Below are 18,850 nucleotides of genomic sequence, written 5' to 3' on the forward strand. Positions count from 1 at the left end.
TGGGTTTCACATGTGAAAGGTGAAAAAAGCCTCCTTCGAGCTTGTTGAATCTTGAGATAAGCCTAACTGAGCAATACCATGCCCCAGAAAATGTCTAAATGAGACATTTTTTAAATTACCAGAGTGGTTTCAAAAAGCCTATCCATTTGGGGGGAGGGAGGGGGCGGGGAGAGTAGGATCCTAGAAGAAAAGGTAAGCACAGAACCACAGGGGAGATACCCAGCTCCCCACTGGCATGTGAAGGGCTGAAGCATGAGTGATACTCTGCAAGGAAATTACATCTGACATGCTTGTAGTTGTAAGAACCATTCTTTGAGATGTGCACACTTACTGTGCAAAGAAAGTGAACTGGTCATGAGAAGATCAGTCCAGCCTGACTACCAGAAGATCAATTTTTAGACTTTAATTCTGGGAGAATAAATGTAAAGTAAAGAAGAGCTGAGAGCCAGAACCTGTTTGTAATCCACAAAAAATATCTTTCGAGAATCTACCCTGGATGAACCACACTGTTATATCTGCAACTTGTCAGCAGGACAGAAATAAAAGCATAACTATATCCAGAGAGCTCCCTTTCAGGAACAAGGCAGACATTTCCCAGACACCCCTCCCAACCACTGACACTTCTTCTTCCCTGTAGTCTAAAACAGAGAGGTGCACAGAGCACGATTGTCCTTGGCTGGCGTGTCATTGCAGAAACACTGTCCCACTCCCTCTGCCAGACTGATGATGCTATTTAAAGCTTCAGAGTGACACGACTCAGCCAAGCACACTGGGGATATCTTCATCTTTTTGTTGGGAAAGTAGAGGTAAAATTCTCCACGTTAACCTGACCCTCTCTTTTCTCTTCTTCTCTAGTCTGAACAATCCAAGTGACCTCAACCACTTCTCATATGGCTTCCCCTCAAGACCCTTCACCATCTTTTAGCCCTCTTTTGGACACTTTCTAATAGCTTCAAATCTTTCTTACATTGTGTCATCCAAAATTGCTCACAGTGCTCAATGTGAAGCCACCCCAGTGCACAACAGAGCAGGACGATCACCTCCATCGACTGGCTGGTAATGCTTTGCCTGATGCCTCCCAGGACAGGGTTGGCCCTCCTGGCTGCCAGGGCACTGCTGACTCATATTCAACTTCCTGTTGACCAGGACCCCCAGGTCCCTTTCCACAATGCTGCTCTCCATGTGGCCTGTGCCTTTCTTTCTCTAAGCATTTGCATGCAATGTGCCATGCTGTTTGTCTCACCACCACCTTGCAAACGCAAAACACAAGTCGAGTTCATAAAGTCGCATTTAATGTGGTCTGCCCTGAGCACATTAAACTTAAACATTTAAAGCTCTTTTTCAAGGCAACTAGCACCATGTTTATTATCATCTTAGCACCTTCTTCTTTGTGGCTGCCCATCCTCTGTACCGTACAATGACACATACTCCACTGTTGTCGCTGAATTGCAATGAATTACTGCAGTGAAATTCTTTGGAGAAAAAAGTTTCTCTTCAGTCTCTTTTTTGTTCATCTGAGGTTACCATTTAATAAGGTTGAGCAGGAATCCTTTGCAGCCTGCTGGCTAACAGTAAGAGAGCTTCAGTCTCTCTGCAAGTTAAGGGACATAAAAGCATCCCCCCCTTGTCTGACATTACTTCTTTATCTGCCTTTTCCGTGCCACTGCTGTGCGCAAGGCCTGCATAATGAGGTCTTCATTATTCAGGATGTTGTATTCACTCAGCTGAACCAGACGGTCATACGCCTTCTCAGTGTATTGAATTGAATATGTTGAATAAGGGGAACAGCAGCCATAGAGATCAACTTTGCCATCTTCCATCTCTGACTCTGAGCGTTTCTGACCTAGGAGGAAGGAGCGAGAATCACTGCTGAGAGAAGGAAGTTACTCTGCTCATAAAAAAGGATACTCTTAACAGAGAAGGGAAAGAAGATTTCTCTCCAAAGAGAGAGTTCGCAATCTAAATTACTCATTTATGTTTAATTTAGAAAAACCCCACCAAATAATTCTTATTAAAATTGACAGTTCAGTCCCTGGATCAGGTGAATATCAGCTGCTTCACACAAGGGGAAAGAAAATGGTGATTATTACTCTTACACATGTCTACCCGAGACTTACATGGGTACATCAAAGTTACCTGCAAACTAATTACTTGCAAGCTAAATAGCTTAGGGACTGAAACAGCATAGCCCTGGCATTGAATCTGACATGGTAAAAAAAGTAACTTTTAGCAGCAGAGAGGTTTGATGTACTGAAAAGAGCCAACAGTGAAGTTCAAGAGTTGGAGTATTAAATATATTCCTTTTAATAGACTGTCCATGTTTTTTAATATGTTTGATTACTTACCTGGTGCTTTGTATTTTTGGAAAGTATCATTAATTAGTGGGAAAAATAACAGTATTGGTGCTCCTGGAGTCTCAGCACCATCAAAGAGGTAACACTCCTTCAGCTTTTTCCTGTCTTCTTCACTCAAGTCCACCCTGGGAAAAAGGATTCCCTGCTCAGAGCAGTACTTGCAGGTCTGGTCCAAAGGCTGAATGAAGGAATAAAGCAGTATTAAGACTTACAATAGGATTACAGGGCTCAGGAAGTCTTGGAGTCCAGCAACAAAGCGGACACTTTCCAAACTTGTGTGAAAGCTCTGAAACCCCTATTGGAAAGCACTGTGTAACTGGAGAGAAGGCTTTTGATTTTTCTGAGTCTTAGCACAATAAAGTTGTATCATACAAGAAGAAAAAAGAGAATATGTACAGCCTATAAATGATGTATCACACTGCAGCATTAGGCTAAAAATGTTAGTGGTTAAGACTTTTAGTAAAAGCAATATAGAAAGCACCTAAGTGTTAAAAAATTTTAGGTATACACATGTTGAAGAAATAAGGACTGCTTCAATTACTCTCACCTGTATCTGGGATCCTGCACTATAATTTAAATGCAGGATGACGTCCACCTTTCTCTCTGGTTTTAAAAGTGGCATTATGCTTGTATTGATGAAAAATCCAGTATCTACCAGAGACAGGAATTCATCTGATTGTGTCAGTTGGTTGGGAAATGTGTCTAACACAGTATCTGAAAGGAAAGATTTTTCTTGCTGTAAGTGCAATAGTGCAAAACTAGTTAGCCTGTTTTCCACCCTTACACCATGGCCACAGAGCCCTAACTTGTTACCATCTTTGGGGAAGGGAGATTTGCCAGATCCCTTCTCTTCTGCCCTCTCAGCTCCAGTCACATGCAGTTCTGGACAGTAGCAACATTCATGAAGGAGGTTTATTATGCTTCTCCACTGAGTGCGTCTTTGAACAGAGGAAAGGAGAGCCACTAGCAGGACCTGGTGGCCCAGCCTGAGGAAGTGTGCCACCAGCAAACCATTGGCATGTAGCTCCACACTACACCATATTAAGTCCTGAAACATGGCCAATCACAGATTGATCTAATAGTGATTCTGCCCAAATCTGCCCTCTAATCTTAATATCAAATTTGGTGTTTTCTTTTATTCACTTTGTTTATTCTCTCTCTAGGCACACAGGTCTACTTTTACCTTTCCATCTGCAGAAGTGCGTGTTGTCCAGGTAGTCATTATGCATATGGAAACCCTTTAGGAAGTTGTGCTCCTGGGAAATGCAGAGGCGGTCAGTGAGAGCACTACGAAGAGTGTTGCTGAGGGGGCCGGGAGGGGTGAACAGGCGAGTCTGCAGCTCGTGCGGCTTCAGTGGTAGGAGAGGTTCCTCCTCTGCACAGGAAAAAGCTGTTAAGTTCTATCTGCCTAGAGCAAAGTCATGACTCAAGAAGTCAGGGTAAGTAATAAAACCTAGTGCTTTCTCTATTTAAAAGACCTAGGGTGAAAAGGATAACAAGCACAAATGAAAAAGAAAATAAAAAGCTACTCTTACTACTCAAATAACTTCCTTACACAATCCAGACTTGGATAAAAAACAAGATCTGGTATCAGGCAGCAATGAAAATCTGCTCCAGACATACACACATTCGTAGAACAGAATGAATTCAGGCTTTGGAAAAGGACAATTGTTGTCCTTCTTTGTACTACCATAGCTCCTACTCGAAGCAGTCAAAATCATTTTGCTTTATTAATAATTAATAGACTTATTATTAATAATTTAACATTCATTATTAATTAATTAACATCTTATTATTTCTGAACATTTTAATAATCTACCAACATAAGTGTTGAGTCCTCATAGATCACAAGACCGGAGATTTTTAAATTTTTCAATTGTGCTTTGCAGTATAAGACATCTAACATCAAGTCTATCTAACAATAAATACACAGTAAGGAAAAAGTATGATCATTTACCTATATTGTCAATTTGGTCCCGGGTCCACCTGTGCCAGAAATCTTCTGACGAATGGGACAAATTCCAGATATACAACACATTGAATGAAAACAAACTACTCCACATGCCTGTAAAAGGAAAGATCTTTCTAATTCAAACATTCACATATCACGAATCTCAAAACTGTTATAGTGAATCTCAAAACTGTTACCATGAGATGAAATTTGTGAAGTTTATGCTTTTCCATAGTTTATTTTAAAAGGATGAGGTGTAATTTTTATTTGGCTGCTGATTGTTAAACCTTTTTTTTGATATCCAGATTTTGTTTTACGGTACTTAGGGCTGGAGATCTTTTTGAAATAATATGATTTAAAGTTTTTAGGAAAAAAATCCAAGTATCATGAGGCTTTTATAAAAAAAATAGATGAAAGGTTGCAATCTGAGAGATTTGATGAGAAATTATATTGATAAGGGCTAATGATCTTGTAGCCTCTGAGTTTGTAGGATTCTCTTTTTGAGAATAAGCCTGTTAACACACCAAGGCATCAGTTTTGACCATGTATTTTTGAGCTTGAGAAGCAATTTCTTTGGTTACCCCTTCGGGCACAAGTTCTTGCTGTTTTTTGATTCAGCAAGTGCAAATGTATGCACATGCAGCACAGACTGAGGCTAAAATAATACAGTACATACTCCTTCCTGCTAAGTGAAATGGCCAGTCAAAGAGAAGTTTGCATCTCAAATCAGTCACAAGCTGACAGCTTCTCTCTTTGTCTGGAAAACACATATCCACACTCCACTTAAGTCGACAGCAGAAATGTTTTGAGTATGGCTGTGCCGTTTTCCCTCCAGTCTTGCCTGGGCAGTGTGGAAACTAGAGGCAGTGACATGCGGCCAAAAGACTCTCTGGGCCAGAGGGGGCCTGGCATGCCCAAACACACCCCAATGCAGTGGAGAATCAACATGAAGGCTATGGAAAATGTCTATAGGGAGCATATGAAATACTGACTACCTTATTGTTAGACTGGAAACAATACTTTATTATTATTCAAAACTAACTTTAAAAATGTAAATAACTATTTGACTGTCATTTTGAATTTTCTTTTTTACCGTAAACTGAATCCATTACAGTAAATATTAATTCAGCAATGAGATATTTATCCTCTCTGGTAAAACTGCCCTGTTATTCATGCACCAATACTTTATTAGTGCTTAGTTTATATAGCTCAGAAATAAAAAACAAAAACCCCCCAACAAAACAAACAATAAAATCATTTGATGTTTTTGATAGCTTATCTTCCAAGAAGCAGATCCTGGATTCAGGGACCTTCTTCATCAATCGTCCCATGAAGAACTCGCTTCCAAAATCCTCAGTGCGAACAAAAACTCCATATTTTTGCAATCCCACCTCATATGGGGTGAACTCCACCCATTCTGTGAAAAAAGAACACAAAGAAGGGAACAATGTTCTACTACAGCCCTCAAAATGATTTTTGTAGTTAATTCTAATATTTCAGACCTATAGCAATGAGTTGTAAGCAAGGTACAAATGAAAACTCATGAACCTGAAAAGGCTTTGGAATGTTTTTGAGTCTGTTGCACAGGCAGTCACACTTTTACCTGACCACAAGGACATTATATGAACACACATCAGCCAAGGTTCTGGTCTTTAAATGAGGGGGGAGGGTTTAGGCTATCTAAAAAGACAGTCTCAGGATTTATCACCTTAAATACAAAGACAAATGACTCTCAGAAGTGTCTTAATTACCTTTGAAATCCAGAGTGCTATAGTTGTTCTTGACATTGACTGCAGTATAGATTGGAAGTGGGTTCTGACCATGATCAATGGCCCGTTGCTGATCAGAGAGTCTATGGTTGTCTTTCTGTGATTCCAGAAATACGGTTAAACTGAGACAAAAATTAGCATGGGAACATTTTCTCTGCATCTAAGCTTGTAGGGCAGAAAAATTTGTGCCTCTAATGTATAATATGTGCTGGGCTTATATTCTGAAATGTTCCATATTTTTCAAAATTCCCATAAGCATCTGAAATATCTGCAGACATGCAATTTGGTGACAGATTATTTGATGATTCATTAAGATGAAAGTAAGGGGAAATAATGAAGAGCAGAAAGCAATACTTTTGGTATAAAACATCTTAATTCATTATGCTGCAAGTTTATGTAAGACCTCTCACATCTTTCAAAAGTCTGCAGGTCTGTTTTTTAACACCTTTCATGGGTGTGCATAAAGTCTACAGTTTTGTTATTTCTAAATAACTAATTTGCAGAATATGCAAAAAAAAATTAAATTATAATATTTTTTTCAGAATGTTAGTCTTGGAGTTTCCTCAGAAAAACACATCCAAAATCTCACAAGCAAGAATGTTGATTTCCACTGTGGGTGAGTATATAAAAGGCTGGCACCAAATGTTTTGGAAATGGCCATGCATTTGTATACATACAGTCTCGTAAGGAACTACTGCTCTCAGAGGAAACAGAAAAATATTTTCTCCAGAAACAGATTTTCCAAAAATTGTAAGCCCTGTAAATGCTGCTTTATGACATACTGTACCCCATCATGCAACAAAGACTCCAGGACAAGACCCCAGAGGTCTATAAAAGTTGTTCTGCGGCCCTCTCTTTTCCGTTGGCACAGCTGCTTTTTGTAATACTTCAAATACTCCAAGGAAAGGGAATTTATTTTGCATTTTGTCATATGTTTTCGAGCCTCACTGATTTGCTTGTCGAGATCCTTTTGTGACCAGTCAGCATCTCTGTACAAGTTTGACATGGTCCTAGGAAGAGGAAATACATATTGAAGAGAGGAAAAAAGCACACCAAGGTTTGAAATAAGCAGTAGCCACATTTTATGTTTCTATTTCAAGTTCTTGATTTGAAATTAAGCTTTCCTGTCTTCAGTTCCCTAAGAAACTGTCATATTCCCTTTGAAGTTACAGTCATCATCCCTGTCAAAACAGCTTGAGCGATTTTCCATGAACAGTTCTTAGAAGAAGGCTTGTTTTTATGTTTTTGCAAAGTATATGACTTTCCCCCACGATAAGACTTTAATCTGTCAATTTTGGAAGAAGATCAGAAAAGTAGGATGAGAAGAGGTGAGTAGATATTATAGATAGTATAGGTGAGAAGATATTATAGATAGACTCCTGTACGTCAGCCCCAGCCTACTTCAGCACATCGGAATCATCAGGAAGACTCTGGCCAAGAGCTGCCCAGTCCTACTTACCATGTAGTACCAGACAAGCCAGTCAGGTACGTGGCACAGTCCAAGACACCAAGTTTCTTGAGTCCCCGCAGACTGCCATACAGTGCTGTTAAGGACCTCATCCCTCCTCCTGTAGTCATGATGGCCACCACTGGGGTCTGTGCAACACATGGACAGAAAGGGCTAGCACAGTGATCTGCAGCTGACTGGGGCTCTCAGCAGAGACCTCATGATACATAGAGCCTGACACCACCACACGTGCCCAGACACAGATTTCCTTTTAAATGATTTCTACTGAAATATAGGCTACCATTCATTTCATAAAGGAGAACAGGAATAAAAGCAATGACAATTTTTGCTGAGGCATCTGACACTTGTCTCCAATGTGTTCAACATAGATGTTTGGTAAAAAACAAACAAAAATGCATTAATTCTAACCAAAAAAGAGACAGTGAGGGGAAAAAAAAAAAAGTTGAAAAGGCAGGAATTAAAAAGAAATCTCACAGGTTGAAGAGAGGAGAAGGATTATCAAAAAGGATAACAATCATAGGGTAATGATGTGGAAGAAGCCATTTCTATATAAGGAATATCTAGCCAGGCTTGCAATGAAGGGGTAGAAGGAGAAGGGTTAAAATCAGGATAGCAATAGCAAGGGGCACAAACAGCAGGATGATTTCAGAGGTATGGCATTATTGAAGGTGTACATAAGTTTTAAGATGAGGAAAGACCAGGAAAAAATTTAGCTGGGAAGAAAAAGAGGTCATATTATGCCATTATGCCCTCTCTGCTAAGCACTCATCAGAGGTTTTGAATATTTGCATGACAGACCTCATGGTTCAGCAGATCCTGTTGCAGCTGCAGGACTTTCTTCAGAGTAGGAGCAACGTAATTCCACCTTTTGCACAGAAAGTCTTGTTCCTGCATGCAGAGATCAAACCCTAAACGCACATCAAGGTGGTCTGGGCTGGAGCAGAGAACAGAAAAAAGGAATATTCTGTTCTATTGTTGGTAGACAAGCTCAGAGTTTCCAGTACAATAAAATAAATCAGATCCACAAAGCACCACATTTGCAGGAGAATCCTTTTCTAAATTCCAAAGCGGGTATAAAATGCAGCATGAAAGAATCATAGAAAAAGGGACTACTAAATTTCTCAGCAGCTATCAAAAGAAAACCTAAGGAAAGACATTTCTGCAGCTAATTTCTGAGACATCTGCTGTCTGTGTTATCTCATATTTTAGCCTGCACTGAGAGCTGCTAGTAAAAACTTCTGATATTTGTCTTGAATTAGGCAGAAAAGTTTACATACTTCATGATCAACAGTGCTAGGTGATCAGCCATGCTCTTGCACAGTGTAGAAATGGTGAAAGACTATGCTGAGCATAACACTGGGTAGCATGATTGGCTTGTAATATTATTTTTTCTATTTTATGCATCTTTTTCATTATTCATGTCTCAGTATGGATTATCTGCATGTATTACATTATATATAGTTGCTTTCAGCTCATGTGAACATCACATCACTTCATCACATAACCTATTGTCCTACTGTGAGTTCCTCTTCCTCATTAGTAAAGAGCCAAGGGTAAGATGAGTTCAGCAAAGTACAAGTTAATCTCCAAGAGTGGCCAAGTCTCTTACCAGTCTTCTGCCTTTGCATATAAATCAAATCCTTTATCCTGGAAAGCAAGAATGTGAACAATGTGAGTGTTACAACCTGCTTTAGCACTTCACCTCTGCAGCCTCAGGAGGAATTTTAGCTTGTGCCATTCTAGCAATGCATAATTGAATAACCCAGCAGTGTATGTGAATTGACTGTAGTGTTTTACCAAAAGGGAGGCTGTTAAGTAATTCCTAATGTTTTCTAGTAAATGTAACATCTGAGGATAACTGCTGTTTACAGAGCAATGATAATACACACCTTACCCATTTTTACTAACAGTACCTCTCTTAGGCAGACAGTCAGGCTGCAGCCACAATACCATTCTACACAGCAGCATTTGCTTCTCCCTTTCTGTGGCTTGTACCCCAGAACAGCCGTGGTCCTTTCATTCTATATGGATTTTTTTTAACCATGAGTCTAAAAGTGCTTTGCAAAGCATCTTCAGAATCAGCAGGAGACTGAAGCTACCTTAGACAGTTCAGGTGTCCCATGGGTGTGTTTTTCTCAAAACAGAGCCTCAAAATTTAGCATGAAGTAAGATCAATCAGGGTGTAGTAACAACATGCCCCATATTCCCACATCCATTCAAATAGAACGAGGCACAAGCTGAACGAATTGCCAAAAGATCTACCACTGTTTGGCTGTATCATTTTTGTCTGCAGGCTTTCATTGTCAGAATCAGCCCCCTGATAATCATTAGGGGGCTCCAGACTTTCACATTCAGGTTTCTCAGGCTCTCCTACACAAAAGCAGGCACTCACCTCTGCTAAGATCATGTTTTCTCCACTTGGAATGGAATGAAGTTCCACGTTTGGAGAGCCTGTATCATAAACACGTGAGCACTGACAAAATACAAATACATTGAAGTTTATATTGTAAGGAATGTTACTATCTGTCCACAATGCCAATTAATGTTACTATATATGGCTCCTGATATTTTACATGCCATTATTATGTTTTATAAAGCTCAGTTGTAACATACTAAGGAGGGAGGTCGTTTCTTCCCTGGTAGTGTAACATCCAGCGTTGGCTGCTTGTATCTTGCATAGTGGAATTTGGCAGGAGAGGAGGAGTTGAAGACCAGATCAGATCCCAGTATAATGTCTTGGGTGCCCTCGTAAGAGCCTTGCACTCTAAAGGAGAATTGTTTCTCTAAGGAAGCAACATAAAAGCAGACACAGAGTAGTTTTATCATCAAAATTGGTAACAAAGATTCATGCAGAGACTATCACAAGGCTGTTCTCATATTTTGGATTTATTGGGGGGTTTTTCATTCTTACATTAATCCAACTGTCTTCACAATATTAGCACATCAGCTAAAAATAGCTGCTGGAGAAATAACCTTACTTGATAAAGACTTTTTCTGCTTTTTCTTCTTCTTCTCAACCACCTGAACTTCTAAGCAGCAGATTTTGCGAGACTGTAAGAGATATGAACAATAAAATACCTTATGACAGAGAATTTTCCAGTCTGACATTCTGTTTCCTAATCTAAATGGGATACAACCAGGACAAGGTAGGGGTGCAGGGTGGATGAATATGGCTTACAGAAGGGAGAAGATAAGGGCAAAATGAAAAACAGCACTCTGAGGATCCCAACAGAGATTCAGAAGACTGATTTAGACAAAAATAATGAGGAAGCAAAGCTAATAAATGAGCAAATGTCATGGTTGGAAAGTCCTTGTGTAAGAACCACAGTTATGAAGGCAGGAAATGACGTGTGCCATCGCTTTGGCAATACGGGAATTTCAGGAAGAATTCTTCTAAGGAAGAATTCACTGCTGCACTGATGTCTCAGATCTAAACCACTTCCATGTGTCGCCCTTGCAACAGCAACGGGATGTTGGCATGGGGGATCTCCCTGCTATTCCAGCCTCAGCCTCTCCAGCAGTGCCTTCCACAAGGATGTGTTGTGATGAAGTGGGAAATGGCAGTGTTTCGGTGCTGGGTTTGCTCAGTCAAAGGGTATGTTGTACTATGACTGTGAGTCAAGTGAAACAAGTGTGGCAACAGGACAAGAAAGATTATGAAATACAAAACTCACCACTAGTACTCCATTAGTAATGATGGTTTCAGGAGGACCTGAACTAGGAAACAGAAAAATACATTTATAACAACTCACTAAAATTACAGTATAGTTCATGAGCCACACCCTTCTCCTGATCTTCCTCTTGTTTATTTTTAGCTGCACATTGGATTTGAAAGAAAAGTCCCAGGAGAGTCATGGTACAAATTTTCTCACTCTACTCTGTCAAGGCACAATTGTCATCCTACTGGCTCATCCAGTCCTGGAGTCAAGCAAAAAAAAAAAACCCAAAGGTTCTGCAAGGCCAAACCATGTAGGGATTTTATACAAAGCCCCAAGCTGAGTCCATGGGTGGCTTCATGGAATCCATTTTTTTTAAAAATTACAGTTTGTGGTAGGATGGGACAGTAAAAGCTATAAATCAGAAATCCAGTGCATTATTCCATGTTGTGCTTTCAAGGGAGGTGAACCCTCACGCTGATCTCAAACACAAATGCATAACAAATCAGCAATATTTTGGTCTTAAATAATATTCACTGCACTAGACAAAGAAAAGGTTTTAGGATGCTTTTCCTGTCTCCCTGAAGTTCATGGGAGGTCATCCTGGCATGCACTGATTTGTTACACAGCTCATAACACAGATTCCTTTGGAAACCATGTTCATCGACAGCATCATCAAGGAATGATGCACTGCAGACAATTAGACTAGATTATTTCATGCCTCTAAATTGTTGATTCTTTTTGCTACGGGTTACGTTGCATTTCAGGTTTACTCACATATTATCCAAGGCAAATCCCACCTCTAACTCCTCTTGTCTCTGGAAAATGAAGAAAGAAAACTGTTTTTGGCACTAGTTTACTGGAAGTCTTCATAATGCAAGTTCTCATTCTCATTGTATAGGTACGCATGCATTATATGTGACTGGCAGAGCATTTAAAATAGAAGCACCTACCACTTCACATCTGCGTGTCTTGAGCCTCAAGATTCTTTATTGATAGGAAGCTTGTGGATGGCTGTGATAGCCGTTTTTAAAAAAGAAAATGTTTAGCTTGCCTGCTTCTGTGGAGCACAAGGGACAGACCTAGGCAGAGATGCTGTCCCTGAGAGAAAAAGGGGATTGGCCGAAGGGACCGATCAGTCTAGGGAAGAGAAATGGTGACATGCAAAGCAGCTATGGAAGAGGAAAATCACTTTGTTTGGCAACATGTTGAGGGCTTTGGGTCAGAGGTAAATCTGACATTAAGGCCTGAACTGTGGAGTGGTAGAAAAGAGTATAATCCCTAGGGGGAAGAAAGCACAGGCAAGAGGAAAACAAAAGTGAAGGCAAAGAGATGATGAACAGTGAAGTGAGATCATGCTATGGGTTACTCAGTTGCTCAAATTACCCATTGAATTAAAGACAACAAAAAGTTAATAATACAGGAGAAAAAAATTTACAAAGGCTTGAAGTGTATGAGCTCTAACTGCTGTAGCTGTGTGAATACTATAACAAAAGGCTTGAATATGGCGCCTGTAACCACTCAAATAGTAATTAGGTAGGTTACAACTAGCCAGAATTTTAACTTTACCAAGGGTTAGTGGAAGTCCACACACTATCCCTTTGGTATTTTGCAAAGAAAGAAATTCTCAAATAAGGTATTTAAAGACAATGAACTACAGGGTGGAGTTCGGTTGCACATAGATAAGGTAATTCCTCAACTGAATGGTGCATGACACGCACAAGAGACTAGGAGAAAACTGGAAAAGGAGAATGATAGACAGAACATACCGGGAGGCGAGATGTACAACTTTCAGTCCCCCTGGACATTCAAAATAGGATTATTTCTTGCTGCCAAGCTGAGAGGCATGGCTTAGAAACCTTATTTAAACACCCATGCCACAGTCCATAATCAGGAACTAGTCTGGTTTGACACTTAGTTCTGATCACAGAGTTATTAATTCCTAATTACTAGGTTAAGTAATATGGTATGAGAAAAGCATCAAGTACTGGCATGGACACCCTCCTCAGTCCTCAACTGGGGCAGTCTTAGCAAAGTGAGAATTTTGCCAAGACACCTGAAATTCATGAGCCTCTGTAGCCAATATCAAACCCTTCAGTGTGCCTACAGATTCAAGTGTGAAGAGGTTTTCTCATGTCAGACTGAAAAGAAACTTCCTTTATGTGGCTGGGCAGCCCATATACAAGAAGAAAAAAAGAGAAATTTTACAAACAACATTTTAGACAGAAAAGCAGACAAACATTCTTGCCAAGCAGTTCCATTTCTTATTTCAGACCTCACCTGTGAATCACACTTGAAGTGCATGAAGACTTCCTCTCCAAGGGAAAGTTTGGCTATATCAAAGTACACTGTGAAGAGATGGTCATCTTGAGTAATGACATCCTTATCATAGAGCGCCAGCTCCAGCACATTCTGGGAAAGGAAAGGAAGGACTTTAGAAATGTGTAAGGTTTTATTAGAAGCAGGAGGTCCTGGGGACAACTGTTTTAAGAGTTGTGAGGCACGAGAGGACATAAAAGGGACAAGAAGGGAAGGAGGTGGAGAGGAGATCAACTCCATGTTGGCATCAGCCAAAGAGGTGGAATGAGATGAAATCACAGACATCTCAGATGCCATATTCTACCCATGGCTGAGAGAAACAATCATCTTTCATGTCATGGAAAACCATCATAAGGACACGTCTTATTCTCACATCTTTCTGCATCCCTCCTTGCCTCTTTAGAAAATTTCTTACGTCCCCTTTGCAGAAGGACAAAACCTGGCAGTTGCTCTCTAGGTCACAGCAATAGGGAAGTCCCAGTTCAGTACCTTGACCTGACTCTGGATCCTGAAGTAGAAGGTTTCGTTCCAGACTGGATCTTTGCAATTCTTGATGGCTTTAGTCTGAAATTTGTCATTTGAAGCGGTTGGCAGCCACACGCTCACATAGCAATCAGTCTGGCTTACTGTATGTTAAAAAACAAAAACACATCCAAAATGAGGATTTGCTCTAGAAGAAAGAACGAATTGAATCACATAAAGTTTTGTTTTCAAAGCAGGGCACTATGATACATGATGGTATATTTTTCCAACATAAACATTGAAATTCAGGTAATAGGAATGGAGAAAAAACAGAGTGACGTGATTCTTCTCTGAATAAATGTGATCAGAGATATAATAAATATGTTAAAATCAAAGGGGTTTCTCCCCCTTCTATGTAATCAAGCAATCACTTTAGCCCAGAATAAAATAATCCAGGACAAACGCAACAAGGGTTAAAGAAACAAAGTGATAGTTTCTCTTTTAGCCAAACAGAATGTTAAAAAAAAAACCAAACAAAACACTATAAAAAAGCTTCCTGATTTCTGCATAAGTCAAGATACAATCTTCTCATATATTTTAGTTGCAGGCCAGCATAACAGAAGCTACAAAATGTAACAACACCTGATGGGCTTTTGTCTGGGAAAGCTGGCACATGGGGAATTGTGGTATTACTTAGCACTGAGGAAGCTTTGAGGACAAACTAAATTTGAAATAAGGCTACCCAATTTTCAGTATTTACTCCATTATCCCAAATATTTTGTCTTCTTTGTTCCATAAATATACTCCAGAGGATAACATGGGAGATCTTTCTGCATTTCTTGCTTTCAAGAGACTGCAGAGCTTTCACTGCTTCCTTTAGGGACACAGAGAAATATGTGCAATAGGCAACAGCTGTGACCTTATAGAGTTACTTCTGCACAGAACAAGGGCTGATGCAAAGAAGAGCAACACACTGTGTTCCTTGCTGGAACCAGCACACCAACTTTCTCTGTTCATGGAAGAAATCTAGAAAGCACTTCTTCTTGAAGCAGGACTAGCTAGTAGCCTGTGAAGGTGAATGGGACCCTATAGAGCACTACAGATACTTACAGACATCTGCCTGGTGGATATTTCTTGCTCGTATGACTCTTACAGTTAGTAAGTAACACAGAGATGATTCTATCTGCAGGAACAAAACCAAACATACAAAAAACAGGAATGAATGCTAAAGGTAGTAGCATTTAGAAAACAGAAGCGATCAAGAGAGATAAACACCCAACTCATGAACAACTTATTTGAATTTTCTATGCAGCTATGAAATGGCCAGTAGGTTTATTCCTGCTAATATCTATATCAAGTACTAGACAGAAAGACTTCTCTACATCTATAGCATGATATGAGGATTTGTCTTATTAGAGAATTTATTTGCTTCTTATCTATAATCTAGCTGTATAAAGTGACAAAATTCAGACCCAGCTTGGGAGAAGATTTACTTTTGACATTTCCAGCGTGGAAAAGATGCCTTAGCCTTTTTGCAAGTGATAAAATTATCATAATGGTAATTACCTCCTATCCAATTATTACACATATTTGGTCTTCTGGGCTATGGGATATGATTTTCTCATATCCCTGCTCTTTTAAATGTACCGTACTCCCAGAGTTAAATGCTGGCCTCTGATCCCCCAACTGATTTTAAGGTCAGAGAAAGAGATTGCTGCTTTGCTTTGCTTTTCCACCATGCTATGCACTGTGTATATGTTTTTCATTTACAGGGTTATAACTGCCCTCTGGAGCTAAGGTCACCTCTGATTTTTTTCTCATGAGAAGTTTATCTCTAGTTTTGAACCTCATAAACTCTTCACGTCTGGATTTTCTTTGCACTGTTTTGCATAAGAAATGCAAACAGTGTTTTACACCCGATAGGAAACTCTTGTTTGTTCCCTTTGGCTTTCCTCTTTCATATTAGCCCATGTCTCTGACCTCATGACCTGCATGACTTCTTAGCCTCTCATATTGCTGCTCTGATCTCATATTGGAGTCCAAACATGAGTTCATATCTCTTCTCCTTTTACCATAAAATAAACAAATAAATAATTTCCACTCAACCTTTCATTTCTACTGTCACAGACAAGGGGAAAGACACAACATGCTGGAATATAAATCAGCAGAAAAAATTTGCTCCAAAAGACCTAAAAGGCATTTATCACAACTACAGGGCCATGCACAGGTAGTGACTCCACCTATACTCCTCCTATACTGCAAAGTTACTATAAAAGATGACTGCCTGTCCTGAAGTGGCATTAGCATGACACTGACCTCATTAGACCCATTGAGAAAGATGTGTGACACAGGTACTGCAGGAAAGAAGAGCAGGACTTTTGTTTTAGTTGGTCTGAGCAGAGCAATTTGGTATGTACTCTGTTAATAATGTGCTGGGCTTACCATTCGTAAAAAGTGAAGAGCATCAGTGTTCATAGGCTTTGTGGAATATATGTCCATTTGATGTCTCTCAAAATGTTTAACCAAAATGTATTAACACATGCAGCTGGGGCTAATGAATATATGTTGTTGAGATTGGGGGCAGTTAGCAAGGAAACTAATGAAAAAACAGGAAAAATCAGCCTCTAGGCAACTAAAGTATTCTCTTCTAGGAAAAATCACCAATGACACTCATGCTGTTCAGGTCACTGTTTGTGTAAATCAAGGATGTCAAACTACTGCCAAGAGTCCAAAGTGTAGCTGTGGATCAGACCATCAAGGGCACTTGTATTCATGTCTAAAACCTAAGGCACAGAAGTGAGGCAGGTACAGAAGTTGTTCAGTAATTACAGAGCCTATAACTGATGCTGCCAGTGGCTGGCTTTGGAGAAGGCAGTTCTTGGAAGGGCTTAACTCGGTGTCATGGTTCAGGTCCCTTGCTCCCACCTTCATGCTGTGTGATGAGTCCAAAGTGCCAAGAAGGCAGTACAGATTGAACAAAATACTCAGGCTTGTCAACGTGCCCTGTCATGACCAGGGAGCCTTAGCTTAGACATCACAGAGCTATAAATAACAAATGACCAAAATCCCTTCAGCATTGTGAGTTTTGCCTAAAAGATTTTAGATGTTTGATGTCTTCTTCTGAACCTATGACCCCAGACGTATAGAGATTTGCATTTTAGGGTGTATTTTCTCATCTTTGGGTTTTCCATTCAACTAATGAACAGAAAGTGTTGGCTGTTCCTTAAATTGTAAGCACAGTTGCTCAGCAAATTAACTCATCACAAAACAGAACAAAGGGGAGTTCCTAGTTATTACTAAATGGCCTTGAACTAGAGAGAAAGACAAAAAACTTTTCTAGCATATCTAGTCCTCTGATTTCCTAGAGGAAAGATGTCATGTCTGAAGTCTCCTTGAAAACTACTAGTTTTTTGTGGAAGCCAGAGAAGGGATCAAATTGAGGAAATCAGCTGTTGAAAATCCACTTCAACATTCTGCCATAGTCTTTGTGAGAAAAAATGGCATAATTTCCCAGCTATTACAATCTACACTGGCAGTAATTTTGCCCTTGGGCCTTAACAAGACATATGTAGAGAAAGCCTATTCAAACTCATCCTTTAAAAGATATTAGTCTTGTTAAAACAGAGGTTGTTTCCCATGTGCCAAGAACAGGAAACTGCATTAGGACTTTAACATGAAGCAAGATTATGTAAGTGGAGTGATCAAAATGATAAGTGGGACTTTGTTTCATGGAGGGAACTGGATGGGTTAGAGTAGCTAATTAGACTGTTTGGCAGAAGCTGAACCCTATCTGTTTTCACCCAGTCTCCACCCAGCTGGAAAGTCCCTTTTATAGTTTCCTTTTGAAATTCTCCTTTGTGGTACCTTTGTCAGAGAAGTCCACTGTTCCCCTTCAGAATTCAGCCACATAGTTCCGTCTCCTAGCCGAGAGGTTTGAGAGATCAGGTCCTGCAACCAGAAGGGCCAACGTTATCTCTGGAAAAACCATCCTGTCTCTTAATGGCAATCCTCATTGGGTATTGAGAACTTCAGAACCACAGTGACAGGGAGCCCATGATCAGTGCTGGCTGTAGAGCCTTGGCAGGTACAGGGTTTCCAGCAGTGCCTGGTGCCACTGCCTATGCTGCACTTGCCCCAGTAAGCCTGAGCAGAGGCGTAGCAGCCAGTTAAGGTCCACCCTTTGCATGACACACGGGGAGGGGAAGCAGCTCCTGGCTCCGGCTGTTAAAGGAACAGCAAACCTGTCTCCCATAAACACACCCTGTCATTAATCTTTCACCTTGAAGTACACCTCCATGTTATTTAATACTTATTCTAAGGTTGCATATATTACATATCCAAAATTAAGAAAACCCCTAAATTTTCAAAATGCTCCCTTTGTAAATAAGTTCTTATTCCCCAAGGAGTTTTCACTTCCTTCCTATGGTTTACTATAATTTTTAAATTTTCAGTATTGAGATCTTGAAGCACTGACTTTCTTCATCCTATGCAGAATTATTATAGTCAATGGTATCCCAAGAAAGTAGTATCATCTTTGCAGTGTAACCAGTTGAGATCCCAGATGCCTTGCTTTGTTCTGTACCTTTCTTACCTGAGACAAAAGGCCATCTTGTTCCATTGTGGTTGCAGTCACATACAAGTCCTGTGTTATCTGCAGCAATGCAATTTCACATCTCTCAGCTTCCACAGACACCAGTAGTTCAAATGTCTCATGTGCAGGTGAGCAACTATTTTATAAACTGACTCAGAGCCCCACCTCTGAATGGTTTCTTAAAGCCAGTTAAACCCTCCCATTTTCTTATGGTAGGAAGATGAATCCTGTGGTCAAATAAGTAGGAAAAAATACTTTTGCCTATATAGCGTGTGGAAGT

At 40.0% G+C, this 18,850-nt stretch overlaps 1 protein-coding gene across 1 annotated transcript; it reads right to left on the bottom strand.

The window, feature by feature from the left end:
- Window positions 1-451: 451 nt before the first annotated feature.
- LOC135416731 (cytosolic phospholipase A2 epsilon-like) lies at window positions 452-18,597 on the bottom strand. The gene is made up of 21 exons (XM_064660052.1): window positions 18,571-18,597; window positions 17,844-17,945; window positions 15,090-15,162; window positions 14,007-14,143; window positions 13,479-13,610; window positions 11,976-12,016; window positions 11,217-11,259; window positions 10,521-10,593; window positions 10,156-10,325; window positions 9,935-10,015; window positions 9,152-9,189; window positions 8,341-8,476; window positions 7,534-7,670; window positions 6,862-7,084; window positions 6,057-6,171; window positions 5,587-5,722; window positions 4,312-4,421; window positions 3,538-3,729; window positions 2,902-3,068; window positions 2,346-2,532; window positions 452-1,843 (listed from the first exon to the last, which is right to left on the bottom strand). Exons 1-21 carry the CDS (start codon window positions 18,595-18,597, stop codon window positions 1,635-1,637), a joined length of 2,529 nt encoding a protein of 842 aa, XP_064516122.1. The 3' UTR covers window positions 452-1,634.
- Between the last annotated feature and the right edge of the window lie 253 nt (window positions 18,598-18,850).

The sequence above is a fragment of the Pseudopipra pipra genome, chromosome 6 (genome assembly GCF_036250125.1).
Source record: "Pseudopipra pipra isolate bDixPip1 chromosome 6, bDixPip1.hap1, whole genome shotgun sequence".
In the NCBI taxonomy this organism is placed as follows: domain Eukaryota; kingdom Metazoa; phylum Chordata; class Aves; order Passeriformes; family Pipridae; genus Pseudopipra; species Pseudopipra pipra.

Bases quoted from the DNA above. Each gene is read 5' to 3' on its own strand.
- LOC135416731 (XM_064660052.1), bottom strand. From the start codon at position 18,597: ATGGAACAAGATGGCCTTTTGTCTCAG. The intron at 7,671-8,340 runs GTCTGTCATGCA...TGTGTTGCACAG, and splicing joins AGGATCTGCTGAACCATGAG to ACCCCAGTGGTGGCCATCAT. The intron at 1,844-2,345 runs GTAAGTAATCAA...CCTTCCTCCTAG, and splicing joins CCAAAAATACAAAGCACCAG to GTCAGAAACGCTCAGAGTCA.